The sequence below is a fragment of the Aquila chrysaetos genome, chromosome 2 (genome assembly GCF_900496995.4).
Source record: "Aquila chrysaetos chrysaetos chromosome 2, bAquChr1.4, whole genome shotgun sequence".
NCBI classification, from domain to species: Eukaryota; Metazoa; Chordata; class Aves; order Accipitriformes; family Accipitridae; genus Aquila; species Aquila chrysaetos.
This window is the reverse complement of record NC_044005.1, coordinates 4,121,298-4,138,435: the sequence shown is the minus strand read 5'-3', so window position 1 is coordinate 4,138,435 and position 17,138 is coordinate 4,121,298. Positions and strand designations below refer to the sequence as shown.

Here is a 17,138-nt window from a genome sequence, read left to right as displayed (position 1 = left end):
GAACTAGACTTCTGAAAACTGCACCCTCGATTTAAAATGTAAATGCACATGGTAGGTTTAGAGTTATTCTTGTCATACCATATATTCTTTTAGCTCCTGGAGATATTGTAAAGTGTGAGAATTTATTTTGACATGCATAAATGTTTGCCTTTTGACTTCCTTTAATTATATTTGTCTGTAACTGGGTCCAAGTGAAAATGCCTGAAATCAAAATGTTTAACAGTAAACTTTTTCCTGCCTCTTCTTACACATGGAATTCAAGTCTGTTAAAGGTGAATAAGTATAACTACTGTCTTGAGCAGTAAGAATGGACTTCTGCCTTTTATTTTGATTGTAATTTTGAAATTATTTTGTATATTTTTTTCTCCAAGTCATGTTCAGTTGTGGTAATGAGTGTGCTTGAATGAAAAAATTAAAAGTAGGTGCTTATATAACAAATAGTGACATTGATGAATTGAGAGGTGGTAAAGTGCAATATAAAAATGACAGCAATGTGAAACAGCCCTTTTTAATTAAGAGCAATAGCCTTTTTAATGGCTTTGCATTTGTTTTTTAAATAAATAAGAAAAGGTTTTAAAATCTACAGCTGTACCAGAACTTCAGAGGTTTAAGAAAGAACAATAGCGGCCAAGTTACACTCTCAGCTACTTATATGACGTGGCAGGCTTTTGTGCAGAAACTATTGCTTACTGATTGCAAGACAGATTAATTTAAAAATCCCTGAAAAAAAGAAGACAGAAAAGGGTTTCAGACAGTAGATATCCTTTCTCTGGTCTTTAGCCCTGACTGGAATGACAGTGCCTTTGTGGCAGAGATGGAGGTAGTATCAGCTCTTAGCACTTCAAGGATGCTTCCTCTAAATTGATTTTGACTTGAGCAGAGTCAAACTCTGGTAGAAGAGAATCACCCCATGTTTTGGTCTTGGCAGGTGGATGAAAGTATCAAGTAAAAAACCAGGTGCTTACCTTAAAAGGTATTTAATTTTAAACTGTTGGCCCCGTGAAATGCCATGTTCAAGTGTCTGCACTTGGTGCTGGAGGTGTTCAGCTCCTCAAGCGCTTGAGCTGGGAGGATGTTTGCACTAGCAGTGCACATCCCCAGCTTCTCCATGGGTTTTGTGCTATAAGCATAAAAAATAGTGCAGGCTTTCTGGTCCTCAGTTATTCTCCAGTTATTTTGACTCCAGATGAGTTTCTGCAGTCTAATTGAGATCAAGTTCTTCAATGCTTTAGGAATATGTATTCAATGTTTTGTTTACCTCTTCATTTTTCATATTTAAACATTTTAGAGGGATTTTTCCCTCTGTGTTCATCTGTCTTGATGAAACTGGAGGTTTGTGTGATAGTAACCATTGATTTCTTCAGCTGAAAGAAGTCCTTTGTTGATCCCCCTCACTTCCCCTATGCTTCTCTCCTTGTTTTTCATGGCTCACTTGCTACTGTCTAGTGTCAGGCTGTCTTCCATCTACAGTGGAGTTGTGCCTTCCATGTACTCATACTCTAGATGTCTGTCTTGGTTGGTATTCCTGAAAAATGATTTATTTCTAGTTTCTGGCTACAAAGGAAACCAAAATTTGGTCTCATTTCCATGGGCTTGGCCTTCAGTCCCAGACTAGAAAACTAAGCAGGGTGCAGAATACCCAGGGTTTTCTGCAGCTGGGGAAGATGCACCTACGGACATGCCTACTGAGAAAGCTGTGCATGTTGTCAGTGTCAGAGAAGTAGTTCATGTGAAAACAAAGCTGTGAGAAGTCTGGTCCAGAGGGAGATTGCTGTCCCATGGTTTTACAGGAGACCCTTCATCTTCTGTGCCTGACGTTCAGAGATGCCACAGGTGCAGTCAGATCTCAGTGAAGCTTGGCAACATCCTAGCCTGGTGCCCTGGAGAGAATCTGCAAACATAGAAAGCGTGCTCCTGAAGGACCCAGAAGGCAGAGGAATGAACACGAAAAGCATTCCCCTGTGCCATACCCACTGCCTAATCTGAATTCTGTGACTTGGCTTCCCCAGCCACGCTACAACATGCCTTGGTGACTTCCTGACACGCTGTGACATCTCTCGGTATGAACAGCTGCTGAGTTGTCGGTTTGACCACCTCTGCAGCATGCAAGAGGTTTATAGGACAGTCACTGTTCTGCAAAGAGAATGTAAATCATGTTATCTCATCATCTTCAGGAAAACATAACTTTCTCTTCCTCGTGTTCAGTTTCAAAACAGCGATGGCAGCCCTTGTTATCCCATACCTGGAAAGCACAATTTGCATATCCTGATTTTTTTTTTTTTAGGATGCTTACTTTCAGACTGCTATCAAATCCTCTCCAAAGACACTTCTTTGTTCCATGCCTCACTATTAACACACCCTAGGACTGTCAGCAGCAGCCAAAGCTCCTTTTGGTTGGGCTTTTGAGAGTCTTGAGAATCTCTTCACAGTCCTTGGTGCAGTGTTGACTCTCATGAAGAGGTACCTTATAGCAGGGTTGGGTTTTTTTAGAGTATCTGCTGTGCATAATGATAGAGAACCACTGTCTTTGCCTGGATACGCATGCACACATGGCTTGTGGATCATTTATCCCTGTGACTGATCTCAGCAAGGCAGCTCTTCTCTCACTTGGGTTTCTGCCACGCAAATCTGCAAGGGTGTACCATTTTTCTCTCCCCAGACATTTTCACCACTGGGACAGATGCTTATGTGAGGATAGAGAGTGCACAACCACAGTCATCAGGAGGGGTGTCACTCCTATTTTGAGGGGATATTCTTGCACACCAAGAGGTCCTGGAGCTCAGGGTGATAGATTTTTCCTTATTAGGGGATTTTTGTTCCACAGCTGGACATCACATCCAGAGTCAGAGGATGAACAGACATCCCGATGTTTATATAAATTTAAAAAGAGGGGAGAAAAATCTCACTCCACCTCAGTAAGAGGGTGGATGGGTCTGTCGAACTGGTGTACTGATCCTCAGGCAGACTTTTTAAACAGTGCATCCCAAGGGATTTCAAAACAGAATGCCAAGGTGGAGCACCCAGCTTTGTTTTGACCCAGGTGACTCTTGTTAACTTTTGCAGGAATGTGTCTTCTCCTGGTTGGTAAGATAGACACCCTGGAAGCATTATCCAAACTTCTGCAAAATACTGCACTGCAGTGCATGGTGCCTTTGAAATGTTCTGCAGCCACTGTTTTTCAGTGATTGAGTCTTTCCGCTGCTGCTTTGGACTTTGCTCTGGAGTGTGCACATGGACAGGCACTCAAAAGCAAAGCAGTGAATGTGTTGGTAAACAAAAGTCACTAAGAGATGCAAAATAAAATGTAAATATGTCAATTAAAATTGCAAAATTTATGATCTTACTGGCAAATTGGTGGATCCTCTGAAAAGCGTTGTTCATATGTATGTTCTGGATCCTGCCAGTTCCCTAAAATCTCCTGATATTTTGTGGTCGAAGGAAAACTGAGGAGTAAGAACAAACACACACTTTTTTTTTCTTATTATCATTCTGGGTGCTAGGTAGAAAGGTAGGGTGTATAGTCCAAGTGCTGTAAAAAATATATCTGAGCTTGAATGCAATGTGTACGTTAACAACATATCTCAGAGAGGTAAGTTACTCTGTTGTCAAAAGACAAGGAAGTACAGTCCTACTGAAGGTTACTGGTAGTTTCATGTGGTGCTTGTGTTAATGGTAGACAAAATTTTTCAGGTTCCCTTTTGAAGGCATTACTAAATGCAGAGAAATAGTGTTGAATATTTCATTTGCTGTTCCTCAGTGCTTGCATGTCTTGTAGTTGGTTTTGATGTGTCCTTCAACATACCTGGTTTTGAAGGACACCATAAGAGTAAAAGTTAGGAATTTGTTCTTCCCAAGTGAGAATAATTCATGCAGGGTAGGGAAAACCTACTTCTTTCTGTATATTCTTTCCAATAGAGAGGCTGGACTTGATTCCAGAAAGAGTTTGAGGACCGCTTCTCCCCAAACTGCTGTTCTTCCAGTGGTAATAAGTGACTCGGCCACAGGCCCCTCCGTCTCTTCCTCTGCATGCTTTGGACATTGAGCACAACGTTCTCCAAAGGCATCAAGCTTCCAGCCCTCTTCTGTCAGCTTCCCCAAGAACATACTCTGAGAAGGATTTTACAGAATGCAGGTGGAACAGCTCTTAACGACCTGCTAGACAATGCATAAAAAGTCTACATTGGTCATGGAACTGAGGATGGAGGAGATCGCAGAGACAACTGCAAGGAGGTCCCTTGCCTTTGCCACTAGACTACGTGCCTGTCTCAGGACATCACAGTCTCTGTTGCATTGTCTCCGAGTCTGAAAAAGGAAGTTTTGCTAGAAATTTCCTTTCCTTCTCCTGTTCTAAATTGAGATTTCTGGACAAGGACTCATCTCTGTGCCTGGGATGTTTATGAAAACATGTTCATTGAGTTCTCACTAGATTGCTTCTTGCTCTGGCCAGTTGTTACCCTAAGCTGACATGTCTGCTTTTCAAAGTCAGTCTTAGTTCCTTTCCTGTTCTTGCTCTTGTCAGTGTAAAAGAGCAATATAATTCTAGTAATTTTTTGTGAATCAGTTTTTTACTATAACAGAAGGGGTAATCCTTTTGGGTAATCCCGTTGTTTCTTACAGACCTCATTCAGTTTGTTATCAGACTATGTCAGGTCTATCTGCCTTGGCAAAGAAATGAAAAATACTACAGGAGAAAGGTCACAACAGCTAGCCTAATGTGGCAGGTTTGTGCTGTAGCAGAGTTAAAATATGAAATTGTGATGGCTCAGGCTTTCTCAATGTTTTTAGAAGAGTATAAAAAATTCATTTGAGTGGCTTAAATTAGGGGATAGGTTAGAGCTCTGCTTGTTATGGCAAAAAAAAAAAAAAAAAAAGCAAACAAAAACCAAAACAACCCCTCTGGGTGTTTTCCATGACTTTGGACTTTTTAGCAAGACCAACGAGAGTAAGTTATGCCTTTTTTGTGACAAGGCTATTGCCGTTGTCAGCTCTCCAAATGTTGTGTATCCCACATTAGATGGGACCTAAGCAACAGATTTCCAAACTTAGGTGAAATCTGAATTACTAGTAATACAGCTGTGTAACTGCTTTGGCCATGCAAGCTCCAAGCCTTAGATGAGAATTCTGATTTGCATTATAACATGCCTGCTCTGCTTAATCTAGACAATCAGGCAGCGTGTCATGAGGTTGGTCCCAGAGCTCAATCAGTTCCAAATCTGGAAAACACAATAACTGCACAAAAAACGCTAGAGCTCTTAGTGGCTTTTGAAAGAGCTAGATTCTGTTCTGTGCCAGAAATTACTCATTCAGAGACTTTCTCATTGAACTGCGTTTCCAGCTCCTAGATATTTCTGAAAGGAAAGAAATGCAATGGAGCCTTCTAGTAATGGAGACTTGAAAGCCTCTATGTTACTGCAGAGTACAGTCAAAACCAGGGATCTCGCTGTACAGACACGAGAGAGATGATAGGAGTGAAATTGCTCTTTTTCTAGTGATGAGAGTGCACGGGGCAGCCACCTGGTTATCACACCAACCTGCAATATTTCAGGATGCATTGCCCTGCCCCCCCTGGTTTTTGTTTTCAGCTAAGGAAATATTTTGGAAACCTACCATCCCAAAATGAGGGTGGGAGGAGAATGATGTGAAATGTCCTCAGAGGTGGTCTCCAAACTGCTGCTTGTCCTGGTCAGATTAATCCTAAATGTAAAAACTTTTCAAGGTAAGAAGTAATATGGATTTAGGTATAATGGAGCTCTAGATTTTAACCTGTATGTAAATGACCCTTCTCTCTCTCTCTGTTTGAAGAGGCTTTTTTTTCCTCTTACCCATGTAAATTAAATGTTGTTCCTTTTTGCTGCAGCTATTCATAGTCTAAAGTTGAGTCGCAACCATGTGGACTGGCACAGTGTGGATGAAGTGTATCTTTACAGTGATGCAACAACATCTAAAATTGCAAGAACTGTTACACAAAAGTTGGGGTTTTCCAAAGGTAATATTTCTCAGAGTTTGTAAAGAATATTGTAAATACCAGTATTTTAAGTTTGTTACTTTAACGCTAGAGGGAGATTTCAAATTTGAAGTTTTAATATGTGACTAGCCCACTTTGGCCATTGCAGTTTTTACAGAAGAGTATATTAGGGTCCTTAGGTTGTGTACGTAATTGTAACTAGATGTGAATAGGCTATGACTTATTTTTGTTACATAATTTATTATTATTTTGGATGCAGCAGTTAGCATTACATAATAAGTATATGAAAATATTACAGTGGCAGAGTCTAGCAGCTACAATATAAGAATTACAGTTCCCTTTGAAACGTTAACTTTACGGCTGTGTACTTGCATACTGTGATGCATTCCTTAAATACGTGATCATACCTTCCCCTCTCACCACCTCTTGCCTTTTTTTTCCATTCATTAAACAGATGTATGAACTGAGAGGAGGGGTGAAGCATTTAGACAGAAATTGTTTCCAGTAGGAATCCGGGCTCATTTAAGCTCAAAACTACCAGTTATAAAGCCAGCGAGGCTGAGATGGTTGGAAGAGAGGATGGTCTCTCTCAAGCAAAAGGCAGATTATTGCCAACCTAGAAAACTGGAACTTGTCCTCTCTGTTGTGGTGCTCCTATGCACTGCTGGACAACTACAAAAACAAGAATATACACATCTGTTTTGTTCCTTGGTCTCTGAAGAGACAAGATCAGGTAATAGGTTTGGCTTTAATCTCCATGCCTCTGTTCTTTAATTAATGCCCCTTTACCCCACAGGGCTCTTGGGTGGATACGTAACTAATCTCTGCCAAAAACTAATATAATTCAATGCTTCAGTTCCAGAAGAAATTAAGTATTCTTTATCCAGAACATGATTTGGATAGTGTGTAATAAATAATAAGTAAGATCTGTCCTAAACAATTTGGGGGGAGGAATATCAAATAGAAGCCCACTTGGTAAACAAAACCTGTCCTGCGTAAAAACTGCCCTTAGCGTTTTTGTAGTGTTTTCCTCCTCTTTAAAAACAAAACAAGTTGTTTGCTTCCGTTTTTGTGGCGGGGAATGATGCTGCCATCGTCTTATGTGGCCATCTGAAGGGGTTGCTGGACTCGTGCGCAGGTAGCGCTCGTGCAAGGCTGTGGTCCTCTATATGGGTCTGTCACTAGAGGGGGATGGAGACACGCTGTGCCACTGGGTTTCTCAAGCCATCAGTGGGGCACTGGGAGAGTACCCATATTTGCCCTGGGTAATTGATTTTTTGATTTGGCCACTGAGCTGGTGAACGGGTGGGGAAATTTGAGGTTGGATCAGCTTGAAATAAAACATAGGTTTTCCCCGTCAAAATGAAAAATGGTAAAGCTTTTCAACCAGCTCTCTTAATTGGGTCAGAGAAGGAATGACAACGCTTATCAGTTTTGTGGCCAGATCATTTCCATGAACCTCCCATGCTGTGGAAGGTGGAGATAGAAAGAAGTTTAATGATTGAGACACACAGAAGAAGGGTATTGTGTTGTAAAAGTGGATGGACAATTATACAACTGTTTTCTAAAAAGTTGTTTTTCAAAACATTTCTGAAATTAGTTATCTTCACAGTGGAAATGGCCTGGTAATACATTGACTGATACAATTAATGTCACCTACTTGCTCAGCTCTCTCAGGAGTTTAAAATTGCAGATATTTAAAAATACATGCTATTCCTTTATGTATAATCTTATTTTCAAAATACTTTAATGTATTGGTCTGAGAAAAGTCAAGCTTCTGTCAACATATAAGACCACTGCACTTCATAGAATGTAACTGATCTAGGATAATGTTTTTTCTACAGCTTCAAGTAGTGGGACAAGGCTACATAGAGGCTATGTAGAAGAAGCTACGTTAGAAGACAAACCACCACAAACTAGTCACATTGTATTTGTTGTGCATGGTATTGGGCAGAAAATGGACCAAGGAAGGATCATCAAAAATACAGCTATGTGAGTGCTTCGTAATATTTGCAGTACCAACTCTAGCCTGAATATAAGGCTGACATTGTAAATGACAGCAGACCCTTTGGTTTAAGCTGTATCTTTTCCTGTTTCCTTCTCCTCCTCCTCTTCCCCTGAGTCATTAGTCTTTATATTGTGGATACACTACTTTTTATGTTAATTTGGATGTATGGACTTAGTGAGAGCAGCTGCAAGCCAGAAGAGCAAAGATATATTCTATTTTCATGACCAACACTTGCAACTTTTAGAGGACTGGCCCGTGAATTTCTAGCACCTGTGGTCAGTGACTTTGCTGAGCATGGAGAGATTTTTCGTTTGGTCAAAATCAAGGGGAATCTCCATTGTTCCTTCTGGTTGTCAGAATAGTGGGCAAGTGAAGTGCATACTGGTAAGAGAGGGGAAACGGGGAGCTAGCAGGAATGTTGGCATTCCTAACAGGACAGAGTTACTTCATGCCATTGGAAGCTATTGCTGTGAGACTGCTTGTGGAGTTCAGTGCGTAGATGCCAGTTGGAAAGTAAAACGTGATTGAAAGCTTACTGGATCTTTGCATTGAATGTCTTTTGTGAAGACTGGGTTGCAAATGACTTTTGATTTGATGTCTGAACTAACTCAGAAGGCCAATTAGGGTGCTGGTGAATGGGAAGAGAAACTCCTGAGCTGTTGAGAATGCTGTACCTGAAAAGGTTTTGAATGTTAGAAGAAATTGTAAAGTCGTGATGACAGCATTGTGGGGAACAAGGTGGTGTTAAGGAATGTTTCATCAGCTGAAAGAAGAGGCTAAAAAAGTGTTAATTGCAGATCTGTATTGCGCAGATGGTTTACTATGTGTGTCCCAAATAGTTCCGCGTTCCATCAAAGTTGACAGAAATAGTGACATACCCAGTGACTCCTGTGAAAGTGCGTGTAGAGCTGGGATTGCTGATTTCGTGTGGTAAGAGCCTTGTGAACCTCCCTTTAAATCCACAATGGTAATGTAGGTCAGTGCTTATGTGCCGTCGCTGTGGTGTGTACCATCATGTCAGCAGACTCTTTTGTTCGTTCAGCTCGCTGTTCCACTCTAGTGTCCTCTGGTGTGGTAGAGTAGACCTCTTGATTTCACTGCCGAGTCATTTGTCATCTCAAAGCAACAACCTGCTACTCCCTGCTCCCCTTGTTCTGGCACTTCACTGCTCTTTTATTCGTGTTGTTTAAGAGCAAGCAATCAAAACCAAAGAGAAAAAGATCCTCAGCCCTTGACAAAAAGCTGAAGTTAGTCACCAAAATAAATGTGAAACCTTAAATTTTTGTAGGATGCAATTACGCTGGAAATGCAAATACCCTAAATATAAGTTGCTGTTTTAACAGCGACAAGAAATAAAACTTCCGCCTTGGAATCATTAAGGTTTTCTGCTTTTTCTTTTTCCCTGCCTCACTTTCCATTGAACATATGTACAGGGATTGTATGGGTGGATTAACTTCAGCTCAGGACACAGTGCATAGGTGTTCATTCCATAAGAAGTCCTGTTTTAACTGGCACCCCATTATGTGAAATCTTTTATCTAAAAGGGAAACAAGACTTTTTGTGCTTCAGTAAATCTTGCTCATATCCTCAAGAAATATCCAACAGTATTGCATAGCCTTTTAAAATGCTAATTATTGGCATAAATTGTGTATTCTGTACAAAATCTGCAAAGGAAAGCATCATTTTAGATTGAAGTCTCTCTCTGTTTTTCTTTTTTTTTAAATACCTCAGAACTTACCAGTGAGGAACACCCCATATGTTCTAGGAAGAGATTTTAGAAGAAACGTCTGCCAGGCCAGCACAATAGCAGCTCTCAAAAGCCATACTAGCGCTTTCTGTTAGCACCTTCATCCGTGATATATGTGTGGGGTTGTTGGTTTTGTTTTTTTTTTTTCATTCTTTTTGCATTAGGGACAGAGGAGTCAAATGTTGCCTTTTGAAAAATGATAAGATGGATAAGGAGAAATATTTTTTGACCATTCACACTATAAAGTAGAAGCTAAGGAGAAAAGACTTAAGTGTTTTTTTCCTTTTAAATGCACATTCTTTAGTAGGAAACCTGTAGTTGCAGCCATGCTAAATCTGTAACTTAAGCCATAGGTCTGCCCACCAGTGTCACAACTCCTTTCTTCCCTCATCAATATCTGGGTACCACCAGCAGATGTAGAAGGCACTGTCAGCCCTCAGGAGCTCATCGTGGTCTTGGGCTGCGTGCAGCTTTGAAGGACTTGGATGTCACTTTTGATATAGATGTGCTGGTGTGGGAACCTTGGGGTAGGTGGGGTGTGTGTCCCTTAGAAACAGAAATTTGCTTTTGGTTTAGGCTCCGGGACATCTGGCAGGACACATTGCTCTGCGGAGTGCCACCAGTCCTGTCTGTGGGCTCTGGGACATGGATGGGGAGAGAACAGAGACAAGGCGGGTTGGGCGAGGCAAACTCCATGACACCTTGCATTTTTTTGGTATGGTGCTTGGAGGGACTCTGGGATCTGCAGAAGGGAATACTTGTTCAGGTGCCTTCCCTTTCTACCATCCACAAAAAAAATCTCTTGTGCATTTTGTCTTTGCCATGTACATTTATTGTTGCTTCTTTTGGGGTTCATTCGACCATGGGATAAAACGTTTGTATTTATTTCAACCTGTGTGAGAGCAACACTTCACTTCATAGCACAAAAGCATAGCCTCACTTGAACAAGTGGTCCTGAAGGAAATAAAAAGAAAGAAAAGCGTAAAAATAAAGCTTATAACCCAGACATGGAATACTCTGTCTATAACCCAGGCCGGTGAGAGACCCTACCAGAGCTCATTTGATATGCTCTGTCCTCAGGTTACTACCTTGAGAAGAAATTGATGCAGCTCGTGTGATGCATCTGCATCATTAGGCAGATCCTGTTGGTTACAGAGGTGAAAACAGAACTCTTCTTCCAGGGTAATTTAAAATTATATGCACTAATTTCATTAAGGAATGGAGTTCAATCTAATCGTTAATGTGGTTAGGTGCTATGGTCACAGGGTGTCCTGTAAGTAGGTAAATAGAAAAGATGCATTTTATAGATGCTTGAATGAACAGGTCTTTGGTAGATGTGACATGATTTTGTTTCTTCACAGTATAGTTAAACACATTTATTATCTGAATGTAGCACGGCAGCTGGTACAACAAGCTGCTCCTGTCAGTGCTGATAATAACTGCAGAATTCGTCTGGGAAGAGACTGTACCTCCTCCAGGCTGGAAGAGTGATTCAGCTGACCTAACGTGAACAGCATAATGTGCTGTGAGCTGCTTCGGTAGCATAGGGATGATTATTTAAGGAAGAAGATAGTATAGTCTGTATTTCTGTGTAATATAAACTAAGATATTATGGCATAATGTACTTAATTGGAGGGTTTTTTATTTGCCATCAGGTGCAGCATTCGGGCATTGCTAGGTTTCTGATAAGGTACGAAGTTAGCTGAAAAAAAATCATTTGGGGATATCTTTATTTTACTGTACACAGTTTCAAATTGTTACTTGGAATATTTTTTCAATAAAGCCTAATCTCTGATTTTGTTGAACTTGTGCTCCTAGATTGGTGGGGGTGGGTGTGTCCTTACACCTATTAAACAGTATTTAGGAATGTTACTCTACATGTTTCAAACCTCCTTTAAAAAAATCCTGTGGTTTTACCTGACTTAGGTAAAGGTCAGACCTTTAGGCTGACCCTCTAAATTTCATCACTCCTGTGCTTGAAAATCGAATGAAGTAACTGTTCTGTGTATTTCCATAATAGCTGTAATGTTGTGACACTTCTTGGCTGCTCTTACCCTAAAGCTGGTATCTGTCTGCCTCTGTCTGAATCTCCTGTTTTGATTCAAAAATTATATTTGATATTTGCCCGTGCTGCTGCTTGTAGCACAAAAATTGCTGTCTGCACAAGCAACATCATCTTGGCGTTCCATAATCACCAATTAGATTTTTATTGCATGTCCCATTAGAAAGCATTTTAATTGTGGATTATCATTACAATAATTACTTCAGAATAGCTATTTTGGTAAATTTCTAGTGGTATGCAAGCCCTTACAGAGTGCAGAGCCTCTCAGAGGCCTTTCAGTGCATTAAATATGTGCTGCTGGAATCTTAAATCAAGACTTCCTGTAAAATTTTTCCTTTGATTTTTAGCTTTTCAGATATTTGGTAGTTTTGCTTATTTTCCATTTAAATGCTTGCATTGCATTAAATGCATATTATGTGCCTGTTTTCCATTCTTCAGTGCTGGTAGTAATTCTGAAATTAAGTATCCAAATGGTAAAAATTGACTTACATGTTTCAACTTGAGCTTGTCTTGCAAGCTAAATGAGAAGTTCAGCCCAAGAGGTAAAAGGTGATAGTTAGGGCATTAAATAGTTTCATAACAGCTTGTTTTTTCTACATTTATTAATTATCTAACACATGACTGCATATTGGACGGAAGCTGTAACAGCCTATGTAGGACTTAGATGTATCTTCGGGTCTGTTCTTGCTCCTGTCCTCCCCCCAGCCCTCATTCCTGCCTGGTGCTGCCCGTTCCCTGCCCACACCAGCACAACTGTCTGTATGGTCCCATTGTAAAGTGGATCGCTGCAGTTGGTCCGAAAAACTGGAACCCTGTCTGGAAAATGGGAGCGAGTGGCAAGGACGCAGGGGTTGACAACGGTAATGGGGAATGCCTCATCTGCTTTATGCCGAAGCCAGCATCCCCCGAAGGGCAGGCTTGCCCGCCGTTTGGAAAGCAGTGCTGGGGAGGGAGGCACTCGCGCTTGGAGCACGTGGATCTCCGCAGGCTTGTCTCGGGGATCCCATAGTCAACGAACTGAGCAGCTTGAATTCCTCTGATCGCACAGAGTCCCATTATTCTTGAACAGGATGAAGCGTGAATCACGATCATGCTTACTTTGTTTGCATGCTAGAATTTCCACCTATCTTCCACAGTAAAATGAGCCTGCGTACGTCCTCGAGCAGCGGTCTTAGTGTGTCTGGTCTGAGAGCAGACGAATCCCTGAAGAACAGTGACAGAAGATGACTCGTGTCTTGCGGTTGCTCTTGGAAACCCACCTTGAGTAAGACTTGAGTTGGCGTTTCTGCGATGCAGCTAAGCTTTTGAAAACACCATCCCTTTCATTTGCTCTGGCTTGAGTAGGTCTCAATTTTTATTACTCATGCCCGCTACTCTCACTTCAACTTACCAAATTTAGCTCAAGCCAGCCCTGAGTTTCCTCAATAACTCGTGGTATTATTTCCTCAAAGAGGCAGTGAGTGCTGCCATCCGTTTGAGGGGACTCAAGAGTGGTGAAAGCAGTTGGGGAGCGCTTTAGAGCGTAATTTACCAGTTATATGACCAAAATCCAGGAATGGATCCACATGGTTTTGCAGGCAGTAGCGAGAGTTTAGGGGTTTTTTTTGTGGGGACATCCCATTGCCCTATCTCTTAAATCAAGAATTCAGAGTAAGAAGTTGGCTGGTGTAATGCTTTTTAAATTAAAAACCATTCCCATTTTCTTGGCTATGGATCATCTGATTGAAGAGAGTCTACAAAGATGACTTGGGAATAAAATGAGTAACATCTTCAAACCTTCAGGCATTTTGCTCTGTTACCAGCTATCAAGGTCATTTTATAAAATTTGTGAACTAGCTGAAGCTAACTTGTTTGTAGCTCTCCAGTTTTTAATGTAGTGTTTGTGAATGCTCCACAAGAGTAAAATTAGTAGCATAAGATTAAAAAAAACCACAGCAGTAATTGTAAATATGTTAACATCTCTCTGGAATATACATGCTAAAGCAAGGATGTATACCTGTGAAAATACGGTTTTATTATTTAATCAGAGAAAGGCAGCCAAGCACATTTTATTTATGGTGAGTCTCAGAGTATCTATTTTCAGGCCATTACTTCTTGCCTGGAAAATAGCAGTATGTCAAAATGCTTTCTAAGGTATGCGTTACATCTGCACCTGAGTGATTTTTTTCTTAGAAAAATCATAAATTTTCGTTGTTACCATGTGTTTCAGTGTATACGTATAAGTAATTGTTGCTCTGGGGTCAATATTTCAACATCCATTTGTATTGGAGACGAGAAGAATTCTCTGCCTGTTTAGATAAGGATTTATTACTTCAGTTGGTGTTAATTTAGCAAATGAGTAGAGGGACTTGCCACCTAATAAAATATCTCAAAATATTTATTAAAAAAAAAAAACAGAAGGGAAAAAAAAAAACCACCTTTAGAACAGAACAGATAAGCATGTGTATAGCAGGTACATGCGCTGGGGTTTTGCATGTGAGCATAGCCACATTGCTTGGCAATTACACCACAATTTTCTTTAGAATTTATAATATCAAACTATTGATCAAAATCAGTGGGAGATGTCATATAGTGCCATTCGCTGTAAATGAGATGTGTTGCACTGGGAGTTGTTCTGCTGTTGTTTTAATGCCTCTATGATTCTTGTGATCAGGAGATAGGTGTGACGTTGCCGCTGTAAAATAATGAAAGAGAGAATAATTGCACCGCTGACAGTATTTGGCTAGTAACATTGAATGGGATTGCCTCAGAAAGTTTAGTGGAAGGCAAAAAAATTAAATGTTTCCGTAACTACATAGTTCGTAATCTGCAAAACTTCAGTCAGTAGTTTGTAGTATTAACCAGCTTCATAACGTTAGTGTGCAATGCAGTGTATCGTAGCAGAGGAGCACACTTGAGACACCGAGAAATGCAATTGCTGCGTACTTGATTTGACATTGGTGAAGTGGCAGTTAACAAAAATTTGTTGAAACAGAGCTTTTGTGCACTTCTACCAGAATGTATTTTGCCAGGCACAAGGAAGGTGCCCACAGAGTTGGGTTTTGGTTTTCTAAGGTACCAGAGTGCTTTTGAACATTTGTCCGTAATCCATTCTAGCAGAAGTTCAGGACTATTCTGCCAGAGGCTGGACTGTGTCTGGATAACCTCAGCTGACATGGAGGGAACCCTCCAGATCCGAGTAAAATTAGGTTTTGCATTTCATAAAATTTTGGATAAGGACACAAAGCTGGCACAGCTTTTAGGGGGGGAGACTTGAAGCTTTTCCCAAAAACTTTGGCAGAGTTGCTAGGCTGCACTGTTTTTTCCAAACTCATATATCTAGCTTTAGAAAGGAGGCTTTTAGTTAAAGAACCCCTCTGCGTCGGTTTGCCTGTGAATAGCTTTGGTAAGACTTGGACCCTTTCGAACAGGAAGAAATCCTGCAGCTGTCATATTTGAGAATGGGGATGTCAATACCTCTAACAGCTATTTCTTCATAATGTTTACAGCTGCTACTGATGTGTAAATAGTTTGGATGTTTTTTCCTGCGCTATTAGGACCAGGTTATTTACCGGTTCCTTCACTGAAAGTAATTCTTGCTGTGTAGAATTCTGTGCTTTATTCATACAACATTTCTGTGCCTTTACTGCTTTTAAGCCTAGCAGCTTTAGATTGCTGCTTGGCTGGTTTTCTCCTAAACTTAATTGTTTCTGAATTCATCTTAGCTGGACACCATCCGACTTCATGCAGAGAAAGTTAAGCTGATTTAGCAATACCAAAGAATTGTTAGCATTTCCAAAGAGTATTCAATTCCTTGTGCTAGTAATCATCTGATTTTGTTCAGACAGGTGTGTTTCTTTTTGTTTTCTTTAGTCAGGGACTCCAGGAATGTTAATGTATTTACTGAATTTTTATCTTCTTGATAATCTAGAAATTCCATGCAACTGAAGTTGGGCTCTCCAATAAGTGTCCTTAGAGGGATGTTGTGTGGGGTGGGGGCAGAGGGGTTGTTTTCTGCTTTGCAAGGCTTGGTCAGTTCAGGCCTTAAATCAACCCTGATTTAAGCAGATCCTCTTGCTGATTCTTTTTTTTTTCCCCCTCATCATGGGAAGAACATTCTACTTTACTTAAACCTTTGTCATCTTGTTGGACTAGAGACTAGGAGATTAGGAGTGCAATCAAACCAGGCTTTAAAAATAGAGATGCTGATCTGTTGCATTTCTTGGCTGTTTGGTCAGGCCATCGGTAACTGCTTTGGAAGAAAGGCAGTAAAGGATGCTTCCTTTTCCCTTTCCCTTATCAGAAAGTAGGTGTCTCTTATCGAAAAGTGTTTTGACTGCCTGCTTCAAAAACTTGGTACATCATTGATCTGCGTCTTTGGTAGCATGATGGGCTTTTCCTTTTCCTGCGAAAAACATGATAAAGAAGAATGCATTATCTTTGTAGAAAGTGTTTTTGCAAGGCATTGGCTTTCATACTCGTTCCTCAGTGAAGTGTGCTTCTCTTGCTGTGCAGCTGATAAGGCTGAAGTAAAAATGTAGAAGGCATTTTGCCCAAAGCCACTGTGACACCTCTCTGCAGCCCTCGGGAGCTCCTGGTGATGGCTGAAATTCATCTCTGTGTTTGTTCCACCAGACAAATCTGCCTTCAGCTCTCCTGCACAGCCAAAATCCCGCTAGCGAGCTGCGTCCGAACAGGGTGACAGCTACACTGGGAGATTAAGAACAAATTTTGTCAATACTTCTTCCTTTTTATCTGTATTGTCACCTCCGGTGGCAATCCCATGGAGATTTGGGCAGCTCCTGACTTCATCTTGCAGCTACCTGCTGTGTACTGCTGACTTTGTTTTACAGGGGGATGAAACTCAGGAGTTGGGCAGAGTTGTCTGTATAGGATCTCTGTATAGTGCTGATGCTGTGTCGGTGCAGAAAGTGCTCATCAAATGGAGCAGCTTAAGTGATTAGCGTCTCAGGTGTTGGTAGCGATTTAAGCTAAACTGTCTCATTTCTATTGAAGGAGAACAGAGGAGCATTAATAAATTCAAGGAAAGTGTCTCAGCTAGGGGGTTAAGCTTACTAAACTGCATTCGGACTGGTAGAAGTACAGTTTGGAGATTAATGTCATCATGCCTGTGGTTGTAGCTATCATTAAAAGGGGTTTGCTTTGAAAATAGGGGGGAAAAAAAACCACCAACATGTTGAAACTGCGGGCTTTGCCTCAGAAATAAAGAACCCTCTGATGCTTGGAACTGGGAACCAGCTGCTGGAAACCCAGCACTGCTGCCCCTCGGTCAGATTTAGTTTGTCATGCTCATCTTCAAAAATGCTAATGCCATTGGGAGCCAAGATTCATGTAAAGAAAAGAAAGGAAAATATAA

The 17,138-nt window shown here is 40.8% G+C and overlaps 1 protein-coding gene across 1 annotated transcript in view; it reads left to right on the top strand.

The window, feature by feature from the left end:
* DDHD1 (DDHD domain containing 1) overlaps positions 1–17,138 on the top strand; it is a 68,109-nt gene that overhangs the window by 25,206 nt on the left and 25,765 nt on the right. The window contains exons 4-5 of the mRNA XM_030000591.2: positions 5,858–5,986; positions 7,810–7,957. Of these exons, the coding sequence (XP_029856451.1) occupies positions 5,858–5,986; positions 7,810–7,957 (277 nt within the window). The remainder of the gene's footprint in view (positions 1–5,857; positions 5,987–7,809; positions 7,958–17,138) is intronic.